This window comes from Rhinolophus sinicus, linkage group LG11 (genome assembly GCF_036562045.2).
Source record: "Rhinolophus sinicus isolate RSC01 linkage group LG11, ASM3656204v1, whole genome shotgun sequence".
In the NCBI taxonomy this organism is placed as follows: domain Eukaryota; kingdom Metazoa; phylum Chordata; class Mammalia; order Chiroptera; family Rhinolophidae; genus Rhinolophus; species Rhinolophus sinicus.
In genome coordinates this window covers 30,233,063-30,255,844 of record NC_133760.1, presented here as the reverse complement: position 1 = coordinate 30,255,844, position 22,782 = coordinate 30,233,063, and the positions used below count along the sequence as shown (strand labels likewise).

The following is a 22,782-nucleotide window of genomic DNA, read 5'->3' as shown; positions in this document are numbered from 1 at the left end:
AATGGTATTTACTTCAGTTGAGTGACATTTGTATTACTACCATTATTATCGTCATTATTAGATACTACTGACTCTAAATGGAGACTTTCCAGGTGCCTGGCATTGGTTTTCACGAGCAGGCTCTTCGCAGGGAAGGATTCCCCAGGCAGGAGAAAAGGAAAGGAGCCAGCGTTTTGTACTGATTGGTCCCATTTTGCTAGTCCCTTCCTCCTCCTCTCTGCAATCAGGGCATTTGTGATTGGGTCAAAGAAAATGGCACCCAGGTCAAAGGCTCCTGGAGCAGGACAGACGGAGCTGACATGGAGCACGGGGTGGGGGGAGATGGGAGAGCCCATGTCAGCTGGATGCGGGGCCAGGTGTGGCTGCAGCCTGGGCAGCCCAGCGGGCAGGTGCCGGGCGTCCCCGTGCATGGGATTACTTCATTATGGAGCCTTTCATTGACTTGGCTGCACTGTGCTGATGAACTGAGACTGGGGACAAGAACACATAATTGAGGGAAATAAATTCCCATCACAGGCCTGGCTGCAGCCAGGAGCAAGCGTCCACCTCCTCTCGGCATGCGTAGTGGGGTGGGGCTGTGTGTAGGCGTTCTCCTTTTCCTCTGGGTGCATCTCCCCTTCTCCCGTTCCCTTCCAGAACCTCACAGGCATTGGTTGCAGGCCTTGGGAGCAGCATCTCTCCAGCCCTGCCTCTGTTTCCCCTGCTTGGAGCTGCTTTTCCAGAAGCAGACATTTGCACGTCACCCTCTCTTCGTCCACTCTGAGAGCCAGGAACCTGCCGGGGACGTCCTCCTTCCCTTCACACACCTGTTCTTTCAGTCAGTCCATCTCCCTTTGTCCGTTTGTTCACCTTCAGTTCTGTCTGCGCTCTCCGCTTAGATCTGTGAAGACAGAGATGGGGAAGCTCGGGTGCTGCCCTTCTTAATTGAAATCGCATTTCATTCATCTGGGAAATGAGGCAGAAGGGGTGGGGCAGTTTTCCGAGCAGTCCACTTGCAGCTGATTCCACATGAAGCCGGGCTCAAAGGTACCAATGCCATGAATGCACAGCAAGATCTTAAGGAAAGAATTTAGGAACCGAAAACCACACAACCAGCCACATGGTTTCACCACCACCACCACCTCACACACACACACACACACACACACACACACACACACGCACGCACACGCACACACGTCCTACTGCAATGGGTTTTCTCAAAACTTGGAAGTTAGTGGCTCAGGTCATCAGCACGTCTGTCTGTAGTTGGTCGTTACTAATCAGTTGTTTATAGCACAAAGATTTTTTTTTTCTTTCCCGAGTGTTTTCTGGGCCTTCAGAAACATTTCCTGGCATCCTGACTGATGTCCGTGTGCACTGTGGGCTGCTGATACAATAACGGCCGGGCAGGGGAGGCAGATTGCCTCAGTTACAAAGAAGCATGGGTGGTGTGAAGGCAACGGAGAAAAGAAATGGAGAGCCCTCACTTGACACCCTCTGACCTCAGCCGGTGGAGCTGAATGCTGGAGAGCCAGGACTGAAATTGCAGTCACTTTAGATTATTTGGAGCGAAGAGAGGCAGGGAAAAAAGGGTCTGTTGACTACAGGAAGCTGAATTCTTCCTCTGCTGAAAAGCTTATTAGTGGAAGGGGAAAAAGCAATTACTTGCTTTTGCTGGTTCTCTGTGGCAGGGATTCGGGGCTGTGACAGCCCCTTGGACCTCACCCTGGATCCAGAATACCTATGACAGGCACTGCCCCAAGCCATTTGGGGTTCCCCCTTCTAGAAATAGCATGAAGGGAGGAGTGTGTGTGTATAAATATGGGGGTGGGGCGGGGAGCAAGCAAGCTATGCTCGTCCTTGTCTTTAAACGTGATCGTATTTTGGGGTACCATGTTGGCACAGGGCGGAAACCTAATGGTATTATTTGCCTTGAGCTTGGGTATCTGGGGCTGCTTTGTGGTTGGTTTTGGTTTTCGTGAGCCCTTTTTTATCCCTGCTACGCCTTTTTGTCTCAAAATGTAAAGAAAAAGGAGGTATTCCCTTGGACAATCATGGTACCAGTCCATTTGCCTCAATATCACAGCTCTACTTGAGGAAGGTTGCTGAGGGGCCAGCGTCTGGGAAACGGGGCCAGGTTTCACCTTTCAGACTGCCCATCGCTTCCTTCTTTGTTTGTCTGACTGTGTAAGTGTCACCATGACCGCTTGCTCCCTCCGTGGCCAATGCCCCTCATCCTCCTTTGGAGCTCTTTCTTTGGGTCACCTCATTGTGTGGTCTTAGAGCCCTGCCCTTCTCTGAGACCTGGTCTCCTCGTCTGTAAAATTGAGGTGCTGTGATCAGCTCCCCCAAATCCCTGAAAACAAAGGGAGATCCCTCTGATGACCAAGTTTCTGCAAACAGCCATCATTTCTTCTTCCTCAATCTTTTTTACTCACATTTATGCTTTTATGCTTTATCCTTGTTTGGACTATTCTGCCTATTTTTTATTTGATACATTTGTGTGTATATCCTTGTTATGTTTCTAAAACACAGATATTTCTGATTTGTCCGCCGTAATTGCATCTAGCTAAATTTTACACAGGTAGCTTTTTAGTCCATTGACCCATCCATCTTTTCTTGCTTATGTCTCCATTCTTCAAATTCTTTTTCTTTAAGGCTCTGTCGTTAAGGTTTTCTGTCATTTCTATTCTCTTGGAACATTTCCTGTTCTTTCTAACCCGTCACCAAAGTTTTTTTTAGTAGTTGAGTCAATTCACAGACCTTTTCAGACAGAAATTGATCAGTTTTTTTTCCTGCCATAATATATATTTAAGATACACTCTTACCTAGGTTTTTTTTCTTTCTTTCTTTCTTTCTTTTTAAGTTTCTCAATTGGTTACTCACTTTTTTTTTTTTCCTTCCTACTCACTGGTGATCTCATCTTTCAGTTTGCTTTCTGGCTACTTCTTACCACACCTTTGGCTTGTTTTACTCTCCGTTTCTTGCTAGAAATCTTGGCCTTACAAAGTGAAGCAAAATATTTTAGTTGTTGCAGGTTTCCTGTCCTTATTCTCTTTCTGCTGGAGGTCTATATTCACTTAGAAAGAGTTGTCCACTTTCAGAAGTTTGGGGAGGATTTTGATTTAAGGGTTTCCCTGTTGGGACTTTCTACTACATTCTCCAGTTGCAGTGTACACACAGAAGAATTTAAACATCCAAAATTATTATTTTTAATGTAACTGTGTGCTACAGATTTCTCTAGATCCCTTATTCCTAACTGTCCCAAGTACCAATTCTTTGTCACTGAATTGCACTTTCTTCCCAGAGCCTTGATGACTGTCTTGTGGCAATATTTTCTTTCTCCTGGGTTTCACGTATCAGTTCTATTCCAATGTTCCTACCATTAAAGAGTAGGGGTATGAGTTTAGAATTTAAATTCTTTCATTGAGTGGTTTGCCTTGATAATCATGACTGCATATTTTTGTACCTTGAGATGGATCACAGTATAAATTTGGGGGTGCGTAATGGAATGTGTCGCTTCTCAAGGGATACCAGCGTATTATTAGGTCTAAGAAACACCTTAGAAGTGGAAAAGCTGAATAGATGCATATGGAGTCCTGAAGCCGAGTCCAAAGTGCAGTCAGTAGCTCTGGGAGTTTTGAGGAGGGGCGGCTGTAGCTAAAATCATTGTGAAGGATCTGGTGTGGTGGTGGTGGCAATGGCATTTTGTTAAAAACCTTGAAAAAGAATATTTCATTGTACAGGATCCAACTTTTAAAAATACAGAGGTTTTGTATTCAACCACGGGCATAACTTTGGAAGTTTCTAAAAAGGAGGAAGAAGAGCCAAGCATATTCTTTCTCCCTTTGAGCTGTATAAGGTGCATATTAAAAACGAAAACAGTTTAGCAACCCCGTCTGCTTTTTCTCCTGTTAATGCAGGAAAGCTCTTGAACATAAACCTTTGGATTTTCTCTGTACCTCAGCTTCCTGCTTCACTTTCTTTGCAATTTCCTAGGAAGAAACATCAACTAAAACATGCTGCTTTCTGCTGCCTGGTTGTTTCAGCCTGAAACACGTTTGGGGACTTGAGAGTTTTGGAGGATGGCCCAGTTTTTTACTTTCCACGTGTAGACACATCTTTAAATGTCTCAGGTTTGACCGTAAATGCTCCTGGCAGAGGCAGGCACTTGTCCGCTTGCACCAATGAATGAGTAGGCACCTGCAAATCCCCAGGCATGCTTGGAGATGTAAGACTGTTCTGGGCCACCCCCAGAACGGCGTGCGTTTCTAGCCTTGCATTCTGGGATGTGTAGTACTGTTACATATGCAGTGACCTTGATGCACGCTTGGGTCTGGCCAAGGGAGAGCAGTTTAGCCGGTGATTTTTTGGGAGCAGTGTTGCCTGAAGTTGGCCTGATGTCTGTTTCCCACATTTGTTTTGGAAAGTGTAAGCCTTTGTTTGTGCTTTGTTTTTATGAATCAGCTTGTTTTACCAGCTGTCCACATAAGTGGCTTATGATCACGCAACGTGAAGCTCATTGACACTCAGTTCCTCACTCTGCTGTCCATTGGTGGGGGCAGACTAATATTTCTGCATGCATTCTGTGCTCTGCAGAGGTGACGCTGTTTTCTTAATAGGCTAGAGACCCTTCAGATACTGTGGGCATAAGAGTGAGGCAATGAACGAGCTGGGACTTCGAGTCCCTCTGTTGGTGGTCATCGGACTCAGACCCCTGCAGTCATGGTTTTATTTTTTCTCTGTCGTGTGTTATTCGTTTTAATGGCTAGAAATGAAATGTTCACCTTTTTCTCTCTCAGTTTGTTATTCGGCATCTCTTCACCCCAAATATCCCATCATTCCCTTTGACATTGTCAAATCGTGTCACCTTGGGTCTGTTCGGCCATCACGCTCCACTTTTCCTTCCCTGGCTATCATTCCAGTATAGATGGCATCCATCAACGTTGACATTCCTGTTACGAGAACCATCCCACAAGGTTTCACTTACACCCATTAGGTTCTAATCACCATCATTTAATATCACTTCTGGTACATCCTGTTCATTTCCCACACACCTTCATTTGTATACAGATGCTTAAGTCCACTGACAGGCCTGCCTTGCCTTTTTTTCATCCATGTGTTTCCAACATTTTCCAATTACAAATAAATAAATTAGGAAACACGTCACAGATTTTTTTTTTTTTTTTTACATTAAGCATAAGATCCTTCTCTGACAAGCCACGTCAGTTTTGACTCAGAAGGTGATACCGGTCTTCTTTAATGGAAACTATTAATTTTTTTATTTTTTATTTACACTCTTCCTATCACTCTTGTGTATTTATCTGTCTTGTCTTTTCTCCTCCAACCGTGGAAGCCTGGCAGTGTTTATTTCTAGCAGGGTGCTATTGAAAGACAGATGCTTGTAGGGACGGCTCAGGCCTCACACCTGGAATGTTAAAAAGCTTTCAGGCAGATCTGCTTGGTTGAAAAATGTCCCTTCCTATAGAGGAGGGAGGACTAGGAGGGAAGTGGGACCCCATCAGAGAGGTTTCCCATCTTCACCACCCACGTGGTCATGAACCCTCAGTTCTGACTGTACATCTCAAATGATGTTTCGAAATCCATGAAATGGTTTATTCTAATGAGCAAGCATACGAGGCCACTCTTTCCTCCATCAAGACCCTCCTTCTACTAACCCTGGCTGTTTTTACCTTTACCTATCAAGTCTTCTGTCTGCGAAGGCATTACCACTTACTCTCTCCCCTCCTCCTCTCTTTCTCAGTGGCGTACTGAGTTACAATCATTATTTTCCTCTGCTACTCTGTTTTTAACAGAGGAGGGTAAAACCCACCCTTCTTGGTTTCAAGGACCTTCTGTTTTGCATGCTTCTTCTTTCCAGAACATTCCAGTTCGGTGTGAGGTTAAACTGTGCAAAATACTGTTTGAAAGAAAGTAGAAAAAGAGAAAGGCACTTGTCAAAATGCATTTGTTAGATCACGTTTTAAATGAAATACAATTGAAGGTAGTTTTGTCCAGAGAAAGGAAAAGCCCCTGCAAATCCGCTGAGCTCCCCGAGAGCACGCCTCTTTGTCGTCGCCTGACATTGAAGTGTAATTTTTCATGGTTATTTGGACTGGAAAATGGGGGAGGGGGAAAGGAGAGAGAGGGGCCCATGATTATTTCCCATAAATGACAACACAATCACATCACGCTCTGCTACAAACATGCAGGGAATTTGCCTTTTTTTTTTTTTTTTACATTTCATGTGTGAAAGTAACAGCCACAGTCCCAGCTCTGTGGAAATCCAAGGGGACTAATCCCTGCTGAATTCAGTTTACTTCAGAGTTCTGGGACAGAACTGGATTTCTTGTTCAGCGTGGATTCCAAAACCATTTCAGGGTCGGGTTTGTATTTTACAAACTGGAACTCACGTCTTTCAGTTATTTAAAAAAAAAAAAAAAAATCTTCCTGTGAATAGCCACCAGGCGAGTCAGTGACACATTTAGTTCCCTTGTGCTTTGTCACCTCATGTTTGCTTTTATCCTTTCTGCATTTCTGCAAGGGACAACCCAGGTGCTTTTGCTAAAACACAGATAAATGGAACTTGTTGCAATACTGGCTCGAGGCGTTTCCTCCCTTTTTCTCCTCTCTTGACCCTCCCCCCCACACCCCCTTTAATTCTAGTGCGGTTTTAACAAACTGTACAAATGACCAAGTGGCCTTACCCAGGGGAGGAAAAATGGCAGGACCTGTCCCTCGCCACACAACGGCAGCATTTTTCACTTCGTGCTCTGGCGTTCTGTGCTGTTCGCACAGGAGGACAACTCAAAGAGGGGAAATTTCCTCTGGGACCCCTAGACAGACTGTGGCCACTTTGGACCCATAAAATGCTCTCTCCCGTCGATGCTCAAGTTAGAGGTGAAATTAAGTCAAAAGTAAATGGAGAGGCTCCTCCAGGAGCACGTCCTTGTCTAACCAGCCTTACTTTATCCAGCAGAGGCTGAGCACGCAGGCTGAAGCCCAGGCCCGGCCTTCCCAGGCTCTCTCTTGCCGCACAGTCCCCATTTTTCTTGTTTCTATAAACAGTGGCAAGATCTTCAAATATACAAAAGCATAAATGGTCTCTATTCTCCAATTAGTCATTTTAATAATACCCGGAGTTGCCTTCAGAGTGTGGATTCTTTTTGCCTGGTGCCCAAGGCAGGGTTGAAGGCGTGGGGGACCGGGAAAGAAGGTTGGGGTGGGGGCAGCGAGGAGGGCGGATTCCTTCAGTGTCGGGTTGTCCTGCAAAGCCCTGCCCGGCGGCCCCTGCGGAAGGCTGGCTGGCTGCCACCGCCTTTTAAGCCCTGCCCAGAAACTCCAGGCGCTGCTGCCCCAGGTGTATTTGGTAAGCGAACACCTAGTGGTAAAAGGAATTTTGGTGGTAAAACGATCACTTAAATAATCCACATGAAAAAGGACGGGTCACTGGAGGAAGGGAGTGTGTCTGAGCTCGACGCGTCCTCTAGTTCCTCTCCTGCTCACGTCCTCGTACCGCTCGGAGGAATGAAATCTGTTTTTATAAATGTCATCTTCCAGATGGCAGCTTTGTATAAAACAACTGGTGAGCAGTTTGGCCACATTTTTTTTTTTTTTTTAAGCCACTGGGATGGGAAAATTTCCTGCAGAAACACCAGGCGGACCCCTGACTGTTCATTCCAGCTGGTAGAGAAGGGTCCTCGGCAGGATGGCTGCCTGGGCAGAGAGCTTAGATGGGTGAGAAAATGGAAAATGCCAAAGATAAGGGTGACCTGGATGGGGACACTTATACCTCTGCCTTTCCTGTCCTCTGTGCCTCAGACCCAGCATAAGGGGTCCTGCAGAAGAGAGGGATCTAACAAGGGCGTGGGCCAGTGGTTGGGCAGGAGGCCAGTTGGCCTGCCATCCACTGGAGAGAATGCTTGTCACTGAATGCCTTGGGCTCTGCGAATGCACTGGAGTTCTAATGTCCATTGGAGAAGAAATGGCATCTTATCCTGAGAAGGTGGGAAAATAGTACACTGTTGCTGAATCTATGAGTGTTCTAGGCCTGGAGCCCCTGCCTGCCCCCCACCCCCGGCCCAATACACACACCTACCCTCATCCTTCACCCCTTTAAGGTTTCCTGCCTAGATTGATAGTTGTATCTCAAAATGTTCCACTCACCAGTGTGGATTTGGATCCCAAGCCCTTTGTCTTGTGATTTAGCATTATCCCCCACCAGTCTACAGCCTATTAAGGTGTACAAAACAGGATGGACAGAGTTTGTCAGCAATCGAAAATAATATTCAGATGATTACTCACAGAGACCTTTGAAGTAGGTTTGTAAGTTCCCTATTCCATGTGCAGGTGTGAGAATGTGCCGTCACCTTTACCAACATTGCAAGTATAAGGTGTGTTACGAGAACAGTTTGCATTTGTGGGAAGCAAACTCGCTTTGATTTAAGGGAAAACTCCTGGGGCTGGGGTGTCGTCAACCCTGAAAACCTAAGCACTCGAAGCTACCTCTCAGGCTGTTTCCAGGCACACTGTCAGGGCTGGAAAGACCCTAGGGAGTAAAAGCATGGAGTAAACATTTGCGAAAATGTGCAGAGTAGACGCTTGCACCCTGGATCTGGGTGTCACTGTGCAGGTGGGATGTAACCTGGGGCACATAGACAGTCATCTCCTGGTAGGACCTGTAGTCACCATTCCGTGAGGACACACTTACCAAAACGTCATGGGGGGAGAATGGCATAGTTAGTGGCCCACCCCCTGGGTGCAGCCACAGCGTCGTCACTATTTATGTCTTCCTCCCTGGCTTTGAGAGGGAAAATGAGACTAGGGGTGAGAACCTGGGAGCAGCAGGGCCGTCTGTCCATCAGCATTGCAGATCATATCCTCTCCTATGTTTCTGTTGTAGCAGAATTTTAATGGACTGGGTCTTATTCAAAATAAGTGGTCTAGACCTTTTATATTGTGGGATTTGATTTGACCTGTATTAGCAAAATAAAGCATGCAGGTTCTGTAGACTATGTACAGCCATTAGTGGTTTCTTATGGATAGTAAAAGGAAATCCAAGAGGATTGGGCAGGCTGGAGTGTTCTGCCCTCGTTTTCCAGTTGTGCCAACAGACATTTCAGGACAGCCGACTGGTCGGAGTGTCCTACAGTGAGCCTGCAGCCACAGAGTCCAGCATCTGCAGAGGAGTTACAGGAACAAGAGGACAAGACACAGTCATGGAGTGTCTCCCGCGACCCACCACAGAGATTCTAGCAAAAAGTGGCCTCCACCCTGCGTGTCACTCCTGCTGGTCAGAGCACGCCAGGCTTTTCCCGCCTGCTTCGCCTGCTTCAGTGGTTGTCCTTGGTTAATTAGGTTGAAAATGGAGAAAGGAAAAGCTTTAACCCTATCTGCAGAGGAAGCAGATTGGTTATTTTGTTTTTCAAAGAAGGGGTCCTCTATACAATTAAAACTTGTTTCTGGTAAACCTCATTCCAGGAAAGATGAGCTTTTAACAAAAGGCTTTTGACAGCTGCAGGCTATTTCATTTTTTTTAATGCCGAATGAAAAATCAATACATTTTTCTGGGTTATACATATTCAGAACAGGCCTGATATTCCATTATAATGGAAAGTGGGTGTCTGTGCATCCCGCCTGTCAGGGCTGCACCAGCCGCATTTTCCAAGCCACTGCTAAATATTTCAAACCTGATTTGATTGTGGTTCATGACAGCTAATGTTTCTCCGCTCCTGAGCCCGCCGACAGGCAAACGCACTTTGTTTCAACCCCACCCTCAAACACTGCTCCCCCAAAGAATAAGGAAAGAGCGATTTCATTCTTCAGGGATCCCAGATTGGTGTATTATTTAAGTAATATGATCGCCTGAGAGCCTTGGGTACAGACACCCGGATTCTTATGAGAATTTCCAAATTTCTTTCACATCGAGGCTCTAAGGGGGCTTTGTCAGGTTTGGGGGAAGGTTTGAATTAATCCACATTATCCTGTTAAGGGTTAGGAACAGAGGGACTAGTCTGAGTCATTGATTGACTCCCCTTCCTTCCAAGTCTGTAAGCGATTTGTGAAGACACCCAGTGGACACAGCCCTCAGCCCCAGTACTTGATGAACAGTATTATTTTGTAGCAACTGGTAAGTTTTCTCAGGTAACGTATTCGGAGGGAGTGTGAGGTGGTGTGAGTGCTGACTTCTTGATGATGCCCCCTCTGCTTTGGCTTCTGCCCCGTGCTCCTTCCACAAACCAATTTCCAGGTTGTTCATAAAATTGCAAATCCCTCATGGGGCTGCCAGGTGGCACACCCACCTCCTTGGGGAGCAGAATTCATCACGGTTTGGGAAATCATGCAGCCACCTTCACCAACATGGTTAAGTATAAGGTTGTTAAGAGAACAGTTTGCATTTGTGGTAAGCAAAACCACCTTGAGGAAAGGGAAATTTTCTGGAGCTCTGGTTATCATCGCCCCAATAACCGAAGCTGCCCTAGCAACCCTTCCCTTTTAGGATGTATTTATCTGCTGAAATTCTTACTTTACACCTGAGGGCTCTGCCCTTAATCAGGAGACATGAGTGACGTGAGCAGTCTCGGTTTGGCCCGAGCACTGCTAAATGCTTTCTGCTGAAGCAGTTGTAAAAAGGAGGTGCTGATGGAAATAGATTTTTTTAAGGCCTTCAGCTAGTTTTACGTGAAAGTGGAAGGCAGAAGGGATACCAGGAAGACTTCACAGTTATTCAAGATTTGCTTCTGTTCCCCTGGTCCTTTAACATAAAAACACATGCAAACAGGAGGGGTGCCCCAGTGTGAGGGCTGTTGCAGGGTGAGGCCTTCTGTGAGGGGTTCACAGGGGCCTCCTCCGGAGTCTTCCTACAAACAGACCTTCTGTCTGGGATGTGCTGGGGCTGCTACCTCCTGCCATGAACAGGTGCGGCAGAGGGAACAGAGAATGACCCGCCTCACCCAGGTCCTGGCTGGGCCCTGGAGGAAGCATTCCTGGTGTGTTCAGGTTGGGTCCTGAAATAGTATTAATCTCTGTGGGGAGAAGATGGTTTCGACTTGTCTATTTTGGCGTAAAAATGGCACGGTGGCTATTGTATGTCTTGGTGAAGGAAAGCAGCTTTGTCTTCTGAGGGAAAGACAGGATTTTCCATATAAAACCAAACTGTCGGTCCATCAAGTCATCACTTGTTTCCACCATCTGTCAGTAGCTGATATTATAGAAAAAAAAAAATCGACTTCTGTCATGACCCTGACCAGTTGCTACCAACTACATGGGTGTTGGGGGTGGGGGACCTCCCCTCCACTCTGTACTCTACCAGCACATGGGTATCAAATACACATTCCTAAAAGGAGCAAGGGTTAGATAACCAGCCCCAAGAGCTCAGTGTGTGGACGCAGTTCTTGGTTTCAGAGCTGGATGCCATTGGCTCCTGGTTTCCCTGTGTTTGCCGTGCAAGGAAACCAAGCCCCTCCTGGGGGTGCCTGAGACCTGGGTCTTAGTGAGAGGGGTTGCTTTAGGTGTTTGGGACCAATAAAACATACCCTGCCTGCAAAGCATTGTGCTGTCCAGACGAATTCATAGTTTGTATCTCTTTTTTAATCATTTCTCTACCTTTAGTGGTATTCAGAGCTCACAGTTTTGTGGTTACTGACAGCCTGGGCTTTCATCCATTTTAAAGAGCTATTTTTCCTCTTGCTGTTGATGATGATGGTATAAAGACAGATGGTGTAACTGCTTATGAATGTCCTGTTTTATTTCCCCAGGACCAGACAGTTCACTTGAACGTGTATATTACTTCCACATGCTCAGGTTAGGCGGCTCAGACAGTGTCTTCCTCCTACAGTTAGCTGCCCTTCCAGGCCTCTCCATGCAGAGGGCGACACCTGTAGGTCACAGGTGGAACTGCAGGGAAGTGCCAGCTGGGCTGAATGGACCTGGTTTTCAGCTAGGGGTGAGGACACTGGTCTGCTTGTAAAGGCCGCTGGCTTGTCCAGGGGTTTCTTAATTATTTCTCCTCCCACCAAGGATATAACAGCCTTTTAGTGAATGAGTCACAAATTATAATATCAAATGTAGGAACTCAAAAAGATGACTTGATTTTTTTTAAGATTTTATTGGAAAAGGGGAACAGGACTTTTTGGGGGAACAAACAGTGTGTACTGCTGGGACTTTTTCCAACTCAAGTTGTTGTCCTTTCAATCCCAGCCGTGGAGGGCACAGCTCAGCTCCAAGTCCAGTTGCTGTTGTTAGTTGTAAGGGGCACAGCCCACCATCCCTTGGGAGTCGAACCAGAAACCTTGATGGTTGAGAGGACGCGCTGCAACCAACTGAGCCATCCGGGAGCTCAGCGGCAGCTCAGCTCAAGATGCCGTGTTCAATCTTAGTTGTGGGGGTGGAGCCCACCATCCCTTGCAGGAGTTGAGGAGTCAAACAGGCAAACCTGTGGTTGAGAGCCTGCGCTCCTACCAACTGAGCCATCTGGCCACCCGGGAGCTCAGCGGCAGCTCATTGACTTCACTCTAGTTGCAGAGGGTGCAGCTCGCTGGCCCATGTGGGAATTGAACCCGCAGCCCTGCTGCCCAGAGCTCACACTCCAACCAACTGAGCCACCCGTCCACCCATGACTTGATTTTTAAATCATTAAGAAAAGAAGGAAAAGTGAAAAAGAAAAAAAGAAAGAGGCAAAATAAGTTCCTGCATTAATCTCTCTTGTCTGTCCTCTTATTAGAACTCAGCTGCCTTCACTTCTCTGCTTATAGTAGGGCACGGAGGGAAGAAAACAAAGCCTCCAGTGGGCACATGAATGAAGGTTCCAGGAATATTTAACAAAGCACTGCAGGTTCCTTGCTCATTGCGTCAATGATGTGCTGATCCTTTACAGTCTCTGCTGAATAGATATGTCTAGAAAGGCCCAAAGAATGGGTCAGTGCCAGAGTGACCATGAGTCTTTACTCGGTGCTCTGATGGCTGCAGCCCACCAAATGCACAAGACAGAGGCGCTGGCCTTGGAGACGGCCTCCCAGTGGACAAATTCCTTCCCTCTGCAGGGCAGGCAGCACTTACCTTTAAACACTGTCCATCACCACATCAGAATGTTCTGTTGTGTAGGTGTCAGATTGCCTCCGTCTAAGATGATAATGTGTGTGCGCCTGCTGGAGAGAGGCCATTGAGCCATCTCTTTGCATAATCAAATTTGATAAATGTATCGGTACTATAGATATTTTGCATCACAGCATGTATTGGGGCAAATGAGCATATTTTAAGAGACCCAGCTACTTTGGGTAGACCCAATTTAATAATATCGATTGACTGAATGCTGGTATCACCATTCAAAGATGGATTTTATAATTATGGTGTTGAATAATTTTATCAAATGCCTAAAAATATGCATTGAACATCCTGCCCGAACATAGTTAAGATGGTAAATATATCGTACTGTTTAACTTGCTTGTTATTGCTCTACTAACACTTGTGTATATGTATATGTGTGTATGTGTATATGTATACATATATATGCATATATTTATATATATTTTCCCCTACTAAATGCTGTATAGTGTTAATATGGCTCTGTGTATCTGATTGACTTCAAGCCATGGCTGCCTGATTTTTCGGTTTGATCTCAGCGTGGGTGTAGAGAGACAATGTTAATTTTACCATACAGTGAGCAAAAAGGAGACATAGAAATTATATGTGGAGGCCTCTTAGGTGGAGTTGAAAATAAGCTGTATCTTACTTCACCTGTGTCCCCATGACTGCCTCATAAATCCCCTATTCATGATAATGAAGGAGGAATGTTCCCTGACTCCTAGTTCAGTTTTCCATTCCTTGGACTTCCATTGTCTTTTGGGATAGAATTAGGAAAATCTGACTAAACAGATACTTTCTTCCTCAAATGTTTCATAAACCCTCTGAGGTCAATGTACTTTGAACTCTTTTTACTTCCTTTGTGGGATGAAATTTAGAAGCTATTTTCTGGAGTGTTGGAGGGTATTATACCTTGAAATATTGAAAAGTAGAGTTGCCTTTGGAGGGACCTAGGGTGACACTGGACAGAGAGCCAAATCCACGGTCCGAGTTTGGACCCTAACGCCTGGTCCCCATGGATCTGATCTAGTGCCGGCCTCACGTGATACACGTGGGTAGGCAGGTGTTTAAATCTCTGCATTCAGGAAGATGTGCTCTTCAAAGTGTCCTCATAATGTCAGCAGTAACCCACCTTGGTTTGTCTGCCTTATTCATTCGTTTAACCCGTTCTCAATGAATGCTTTGGATAATGAGCCAAAGGGCCAGGAGAGCAGGAGAGAAATGTCTCACTTCCTTTTCCCCGGCATCTGGAGGGTCGTATCCTCTTCTTCCCCACTTGGGCAAATAGCACTTTACTTCATGATTAACCTAATGTTGGAAATGACCGCTCTTCTACCTTCACTAGAGGACTGTGTGTTGAGCTGGAGACAATTTCCTTAGTTAGTTTTAAACCAGTGATGGGTGAGGAATGGAGTGACTTCGAAAGGAAAGTCAATTCTGTTACATTTTCCCCCCTTTCTCTACAAATCTAACTTCTCGCCACTGACGCCTCGCATGCCCACAGATGACATTTTCTAGAACTCTTCACATTGATAAAGTCATATCACTGATATTCTATGACTCTTCAGGATATGAAATGACTGTTGAAAAACCAAAACAAAACCCTGCAATCTGGCATGTGCACAGGTCCTGCAAGGGGTCAGTGAATGGGTCCAGTCTAGTTCAATGCCAGGATGCCTTGGGATTGGAGCTAGGGAAGAAACTCCTTTTTTGCCCTTTCAAAAGTGTAAAATTTTGCATTTTCAAGTGTAAAAGGCTTGCATGTAACTTCGGGAATTTGGATAGAGTTACTTCTTCAACAGAATTGGCTTTTCAGTAAGAGAAGCTCAAATGAGGCATTCAGAATCCATCTGGAAATATCCACACAGCTAGAGCAAGTCACAGTCTCGTATCAACAAGCGTTGTCCCCACTGCTTACCCAGACCCTGGCATAGCCGCAGTGCCGTTGGCCTTTCAGGAGCCACTGGGAAGAGAGGAGGGACGGTCGTTGGCGCCTGTGTTTTCTGGTTGGTAATTCTTGGGAGTAGGAGCGAACAGTCCTGCACCTTCTGTCTACTTTTAATCATTGACATTTTGTTTTTCTTCTGTTTCAGAAGAAGCCGTTGAAGATGTTGAAGGGCCCAGTGAAGCGGCTGCCGATCCAGAGGAGGTTGCTAAAGACCAAGAGAGTGGAGGCGAGAAGGACCAGAGCAAGTGGACAGGTAGTGTGTGTGGCAGCCCGCCAGCCCCCAGGTGTCTGCCCTGAAAGAGTGAGGCTGGGGGGGTCAGGGAGCAGACACACCCTTAATCTACCCAGAAAAATGGGTGGCTCTATGCGGGTTGGAGAAGGATTTTGGTTTTGCTTCCTTGAGTGGTCACTTCCATTCTCCTGTTATGTTGTATTAAAGAATTTTTAGGGCCGGCCCGGTGGCTCAGGTGGTTGGAGCGCCGTCTCCCTAACGCTGAGATCATGGTTCGATTCTCACATGGGCCAGTGAGCTGCGCCCTCTACAGCTAAGATTGTGAACAATAGCTCTCCCTGGAGCTGGGCTGCCGTGAGCAACCGGAGGTTGGTGTGAGCTGCTGTGGGCTACCGTGTGCTGCCGTGAGTGGCCGGTGGCCAGCGTGAGTGGCCGGTGGCCAGTGTGAGCAGCAAGCAGCCGGCGAGAGCTGCCGTGAGCTGCTGTCAGCGGCCGACCAACGACTGGCGACCAACTGCCTCAGCCGGGGGAGCGCAAGGCTCCTAATACCAGCAGGGCCAGGGAGCTGTGTCCTACACAACTAGACTGAGAAACAACACCTTGAACCGGAGTGGGGAGGGGAGGCAAAAGAAGGGGGGAAGAAAAAGAATTTTTAAAGTTTTTTCAAATAGCCCCCAAGCCATCTTGTTTACTGAGCATCCAGGTGTCTGGCTGTGCTCAGGGCTTCTGTGTTTTTGAGGTCACGTTTCTTTAGCAGCTCTTCCGTGTTGTTTTGCTCTGGATGTGATTCTTCCTCCATTTCAGGTCCAGTCCCCTATCCCACGTGCTCCCAAGCCCAGCAGAGGGTTTTGCCATGTGGAACTTGATTGGGGTCACCTCTGAATCTCTTAAAGAGACAGCGCTGATGCATTTGGGGGCATGGGCAGGCTCTGCATATTCTGTGTGTCCTACCTGGCCCCCAGGTGAGCACCCACACCCTAAAATGCACCCAAAAGGGAGGCAGGCAGTGCAGCCAGGCAGGAGAATGTCTTACCAAAAGCAGCAGAAATTGAAGAAATCAGGAAAGGAAGTGCTATTTCTGCAAAAGCTGGCGTCCAGAGAAGAGGGACTGCCATTTTTCATGATGTTGGATTTCTGTACTGAGGGAAAGAGAAGCTAAAACTAAGAAGAAAAGCTTAGGTTTTTTTGAGGAGGAGCAAAATCATTTCTGAGAAGACTTACCAGGACAGATAAGTCTCCCAGAAACCACCACAATAATTAGAGGAAATGATATGACAAGCAACAGAAATTATTGTATTTGGTCAACCTAATTCTTACTGCCTTCCATTATTAATATTGTAATACTTAGATTTTTTTTTTTTTTGAGAAAATATTTACCTTCTGGAATCTATACTGGTTGGGCCTTTGTTACGTTTCCAGGCACAATTGTTCTTAAATCATGTTCAGTGTTGGCCTTCACAATTTAAACAAGATACAGAATCTTGGAGAGAGGCCAGAGGAGAGTAATGAAAATGACTGAAGGTTGAGAAATACTACCTCTGAGAAGAGGCAGAAGAAATTGGGGCTGTTCAGCCCGGAAAAGAGAAAATCGAGAGGCAGCATTGCCATTTCCAAATATCGGGCGGGATGCGCAGTGTAGGCTGTGAGTCGCCGTCCGTGTGTCCTGGGAGATGACGACGGGGCGTCCCTGCAGCTGTGTGAATGGACGGCACTGGACGGGCTGTACTGTCTCCATGCTGTTTACCACCCCCTTGGGGCTGGGCTCTGTGCCGTCCAGAGGCCTGTGCTCGAGATAATGCGGAGGGATAGGGCCCAGCATGAGCACCTAGGGAGATTTGTCGGGGAGGACCAGAAAGGAGGGGATGGACATCTGTGTTCAGAGGCCCCGAGTGTGGGCGTAGGATCGTCCTGTGTTGCTTTGCATGGACCGAGATCCCAGTGTGTGCTGTACTGTTAAGGTGAGATCTAAACAAACTTTGCAGACAGATAGCAATTAAACATATCTTCCCGGAGAATATGAACTTGGAAAGAGGATTTCACAAATGCAGTTTGAAGACTGAGGAAGCTTCCAGACTGTCTGTCTTTTGTTTCCACAGTGTTGGTGCCTGGTTTCTGATCCTGGCTCTGCCATTTACTAGCTGTGTGACCTGGGTCAGGGTACCTTCCCCTTTCTGTGCCTGTTTCCTTACATGAGATGAGGATTAAAAATAGTACTTACTTCCATGGGATAGTTGTGCAGAGTATGTGAATATGGGAATGAATCTTAGAACAGTGCCAGCATATAGTAAGCTCTGATAGGAAGAGTTGTTGTCGTTGTTTTTAATAGCTAAGTTAAATAAGATTAGGAAAACTAGTAGTTGTTCCCCTTTGGGTCCTCCCATATAAATGCAAAAGTTGCTAGGTAGCTTGTGGCTTCTGGTAATTTTGAGACGCTGAGGAGGGACAACATATAAGGATTTAGTGGGATCCGGCAAATGATATTTGGTGCAAATGTTTCCTGCATTCTGTATGCTGAGGACGCTAAGAAAACAACAAAAAGTAGCTGTCATCTGCAAAGCTCCTACTGTGTGCCAGACCCTTTGCCAGGCACTTTGTATGTGTTTCTCTAGTCCGTACCCAAGTTATGGGCAAGCTTTATTGAGGGTGGTTCAATTAAATCACATTCAGAGTTTTTATAATTCAGTGGGAATGTGTCTCCACGGTGCTCGGTGCTCATGGACATGCTAGGTGATCGGGAACCTACTAGGATACTTAGAATGAACACCATAAAAACAAATGTCTTTAATAAGCCTCCTCTTTCTCATTCATTCATTCAAACAACAGGCCATACTTAATCTCCGAAAGACAAAGCCAGGACAGAGAATGAAGGAGTAACTCAGAGGTGCACCCTGCCAGTTGTGCTGTAGTAAAGAGAGAAGGGAAAATTCTTCCCCGACTCCTGTAAATGATCCTCTCTTGACCCGAAGCAGAATTTTGTCTATATTGTCTGAGTGTATAATGACAGGCTTTATTAAGGAACTCGGTCGATTTGATCTTGGAATCGATGTCGGTGCCAGCAACCTCTTCTGAACTTTCCTTGGGATCTTCAGTATTTTATAAAAAGTGCCCGCGTTTGTTCCATTTACTCCCTAAATTGCAGTGTTCCTATCGGATGCAATGTGATGGGGAGTGCTCCATCCTGGCAAGGAAATAATAGGGATTTCACAGTTTGCGCTGTTGATTAGTGACTGCTCATGATGCAGATGAATAATATTTCAAATGGGCCTGGATACCTGGCATTTTCTCAGCTCTCGATAAAGTAACCAGTTTGTGCAGGAATGGAGAATCTTTACTAAAAAGTTTTAGTTATTTCACATTGGGATGGGACTCCCAGTTTCCTTTTTGGTGTCTGTTGGTAACCCTGTTTAGGCTTATTTTATTTAGATGGCAGGCCTTTTACCTGAGTGACAGCAAGACAAGCAAGATAGTGATTTGAATTATGGCAGCACCAGTCTCACGTGCAGTGCCCAGGTCCCGCCCCGTGTGCAGGGCACTGGACAGAGTTCCACCGGTCACAGGTTCAGTGAGGTGACAGGTCTCACCTTCAGGGAATGGAACACTCTAGTGGTGATGTGAGGACCACCTAGTGCTGTCCCTTGGAACTTTCTGTGCTATCGAAATGTTCTGCGAGTATGGTGTACAATACAGTAACCACTAGCTAGATATGGCTCTTGAGTGCTTGAAGTGTGGTTAGTACCACGTTTATGTTTAAATTTAAATTTAAACAGCTGCACATGGCTAGTGGCCGCCATACTGGACAGTGCAGCTATAGATACTCAGAACTAACCCTGAGAGAATGCAGTGCAAGTATAACTTTCCAGTTATTATTAAGGCTACATTAAGCTCTCACTCTGCCAGGCACCATTCTAGTGCATCACACCTGTCCTTGCCAGCAGCCATGCCAGGAATGGCTCACAGGTACATGGGTGTGCTGATCCCCACAGCCCTTGGGTTGGCCAGGGAGGGCCAGGGACTGCTGCAGCAGGGTCAGTTGCCACTTCATCTATTTTACCAATTTGCCATCATTTTCTGCGTGTGCTATAAGGTGAAAAAGAGGTGGGAAGCATTACTTTTTATATGTTACATACATTATTTCATTTGATTCTCACCCCACACTCCATGAAACAGATACTGTACGTAGCTACCCTCCTCTCCCTGCCATTTTGCAGATAAGTAGACTGAGTCCTGCGGCGAAAGCAAGTTGCCAGAAGGCATGCAGGCAGGCTCAGACTTGCTTGCTGGCTCTCCCACTCACTAACTTAGGGCAGAGCCCAAGCTCCTACCAGTATGCTCTCCAAGAATGGCATTTTTCAGGCTAATCATTTCATCTAGTTTTCATGTCCCTTCTAAGTATGAGGAGTAGCCCCTCCTAAAGCTGTGCGGTGGCAACAGTGACATGACAGCCACATGTATGTTCAAGATGAGTGTGCCTTGTGGTAAGTCAGCGTTATGCTCAGTCTGAAAGCAGGATGGTGAAGTGGCAAGAACTCTCTCGATTTGGAGTCATGCAGCCCACCCGTTAGCGAATGACTTTGGTCAGGGCACTTAGCCTCCTGGAGCTTCGGTTGTCTCATCTATAAAACGTGGACCAGTGACACCCGCCAGCCAGCCCCAGCCTGGGTCCCATGATGGCGAATGGTGGCACGTGTACCAGCCCTTGGTCACATCTGCTCGGGGCAAGTAGAAAGCTCTCTCATGGACCAATGGAGGGTGCAGGAAGGTTCTGTGAAGCAAAGCCTCGTCCCTAATGCACCGCCATTCTCACCATCCAACTCTGTGGTTTTCTGTTTTGAAACGTGAAAATGGTCCCTTGTTCTCTTTTAGCAGTGTGGATTCGAACGAGTGTGTTCTAGATTGAAGAGCCCCCAGTGTCAGCAACTGAACAATAATTAATGTTGTGATTGTCCAATCAATCATTAATTGCTATAAATTAAGTGATATACAATTAATGGGATGCTTTATCACCAATAATTAGGGGAAAAAATTGAACTCTTGGCAAAGAATCATAGCAAGATGGTTATTTAAATCCTGTAGCCGCCATGGTTTCCAGCCACAGAGCATTAAGTGGGGTCTAGTTAAGCTAATTTGAGACAAGATGACCAGGGGGTGTTGGTGCTTTAAAAAACAAAACAAAACAGAAGGTGGATGGTGGGGGTGGGATAGCCCAACTTAAACAAACCCCATGATAATGCTTCAGAAACCCCTCAGTAATGTCCATGTTTATAGATTTGTAAAATTTTGAGTTGGAACTATAGTTTGAGTGTTGTTTTTCTAGGGGAACAGCCTGAAGGGATTTTATTTTAATAATTTTTTTAAATCCATGATGCTCACCTAGCACAGAGCAATTAGTGCAGTGGAGCGTCCCTGATTTGAATCTGCGGAAGATTGCTATTAAAGGAGGTATTAATGGGCTGGCACGGGCTGGGCGACTGTGAGGGAAAGTGTGTTTATGGAATACGGTGCTGGCAGGCATGATTTCAATCGGATTTGACATGTTTAACATAAATGTATAGTGTGCCTTTCTCACTGTGTATGAATAATTCCCACAGACCCACTGCCTTTCTAATTACTGAGGTTGAAAAAGAGCAGGTCAGGCACATCCTGGTGGAAATCTATTACCAGCCCTCCCCCTATTCTCCCTGTTGTTTACAGCTTTGTATAAATAGAGATGCCATTGTATGGGGAACTTAGTGCCTGAAATGCAATCTGTGACAGAGACAGAGAATGGAAGGGGACTACAAAAACCCTTTCTTACAAATGGAGTCCATAAAGACAAAAAACAGTATGTGCTGAGAGGAAGTGTTGTGTGTTAGGAAAAGCATTGGGCTACTCGGTGTCAGAAGACCAGGGCTCGAGACCTCACTGCCATTAAGATTAGCAGCTTGACCTTAGGTCTCTGGACCTCAGTCTCCAGATCTTTAAAATGGCAGGTTGGTCTAAGTGGTTTCTTGCGGTTCCCGGAACACCTTAAAAATAGAATTAGAGGAGGGACAGTTATACGGTAGTGTAGAATCTTGGAGAGTATGAGTTTCTAAAGTCAGAATGCTGGTAACTGAAGGATTTCCCTTAGTTATGGCTAGTAGAGATAGGTGGGTCAGAAGCCTGGGCAGAGTTTCAGTTGGCCCCTGGGGCTCTTTCCATGAAGGTAGGATAGTACCAAGCCCGCCTTTCTTGGTGGGGCATCAGAGCACCCCGTTCTCTTGCCTACTGTGTTTCCCCCAAAATAAGACCTAGCCGGACCATCAGCTCTAATGCGTCTTTTGGAGCAAAAATTAGTATAAGACCCGGTGTTATATTACAGTAAAATAAGACCGGGTCTTATATTAATTTTTGCTCCAAAACACGCGTTAGAGCTGATGGTCCGGCTAGGTCTTATTTTCGGGGAAACATGGTAGTCCTGGGTCACTGGGAACCATCACACTGTTGTCAGAGCTCAGTGTGATGCAGACATCCATGGAGAAATCCTTGGAGACTCATGGTGGGTGCCTTTGAGTGGCTGCCCATGTCCCAGCCCCGTCATTGGCTGGAAGCCAGGCCATTCACCACCACCACGCCTCTGCAAAAATCATTTTGGCCGAATTCTATGTCCTTCTGGCACTTGGTTCCATTTTCCACCTCACCCAAAAGTAAATTTGCTTTTGCAGTAGGGTGCATGTGAGGGAATGCTGGGAGCCCGGCTTGCATGGCCCCTTTGTGGTTCCTGTTCTTGCCAACGGAAACTGTTTTTGGTTTTACATTTTTGCACACAGATGGGAATTGTGCAGCTATGTCAGCTTTTCCAGAGTCCACTTGTACCCCTCCCCCACCTCCACTTCCCACCTTTTTTTTTTCTTTTGTCCAGGCCACTTTCAGTATAACTTGGCTGCTTAAAGTCACTGCAGGCAGAATTCTGTCTCACAATTGAAAACAAACCATTTGAACTATTTTTATGTTGGGAAGCAAAAATAGATATAGGGTGTGGTACCTATCTGCACTCGCCTGAATTCCAGTAATTCAGAGGCTTTGGCTTTGAGAATTTATATGGTAAGTCATAAGAAAGATAGGGACCACATCAACTGAGCAAACACTTTTTGAGCATATGTCTAAGGCAGATACAGGATATGCAAAAAAGTCAGGAACACACTTGTTAGGAGGGGCCTAGTATGTCATTACCTAACTACCTCGCAGCGTCATGAGAATTATCATCAAGGTGTATAGATAAAGGACCATGAAAATATAGGTTAAGGAGCAAATCATTTTTCATCACTATAGAAAAATACCTTGTAAATTTACATATTGTTCTTGGAAAGGGGTCATGTTCATCTTTCTGGCTTTTTCGTGTTTTAGGTTTTGTACTGATGCGGGGAAGTACCTCTGTTATTAAAATCATGGTCATGATTTTCTTAAAAATGCCATGGTACCTTTCTCATGGAATATCAGAGCACTTTTGTTAGCCACTCACATTCTTCCTGGGTCCAACTTTATCTCTGTTGTAACGGCCAGAGAACTAGGACTCATCGAT

General features: G+C 46.0%; 1 protein-coding gene across 5 annotated transcripts in view; it reads left to right on the top strand.

Moving 5' to 3' along the window:
* ZFHX3 (zinc finger homeobox 3) overlaps window positions 1-22,782 on the top strand; it is a 244,918-nt gene that overhangs the window by 184,087 nt on the left and 38,049 nt on the right. For 4 of the 5 annotated variants that reach the window (XM_074314649.1, XM_074314652.1, XM_074314648.1 and 1 more), the window contains one exon: window positions 15,156-15,263. In XM_074314649.1, the coding sequence (XP_074170750.1) occupies window positions 15,156-15,263 (108 nt within the window). The remainder of the gene's footprint in view (window positions 1-15,155; window positions 15,264-22,782) is intronic. The other variant, XM_074314650.1, reaches the window with a different exon arrangement.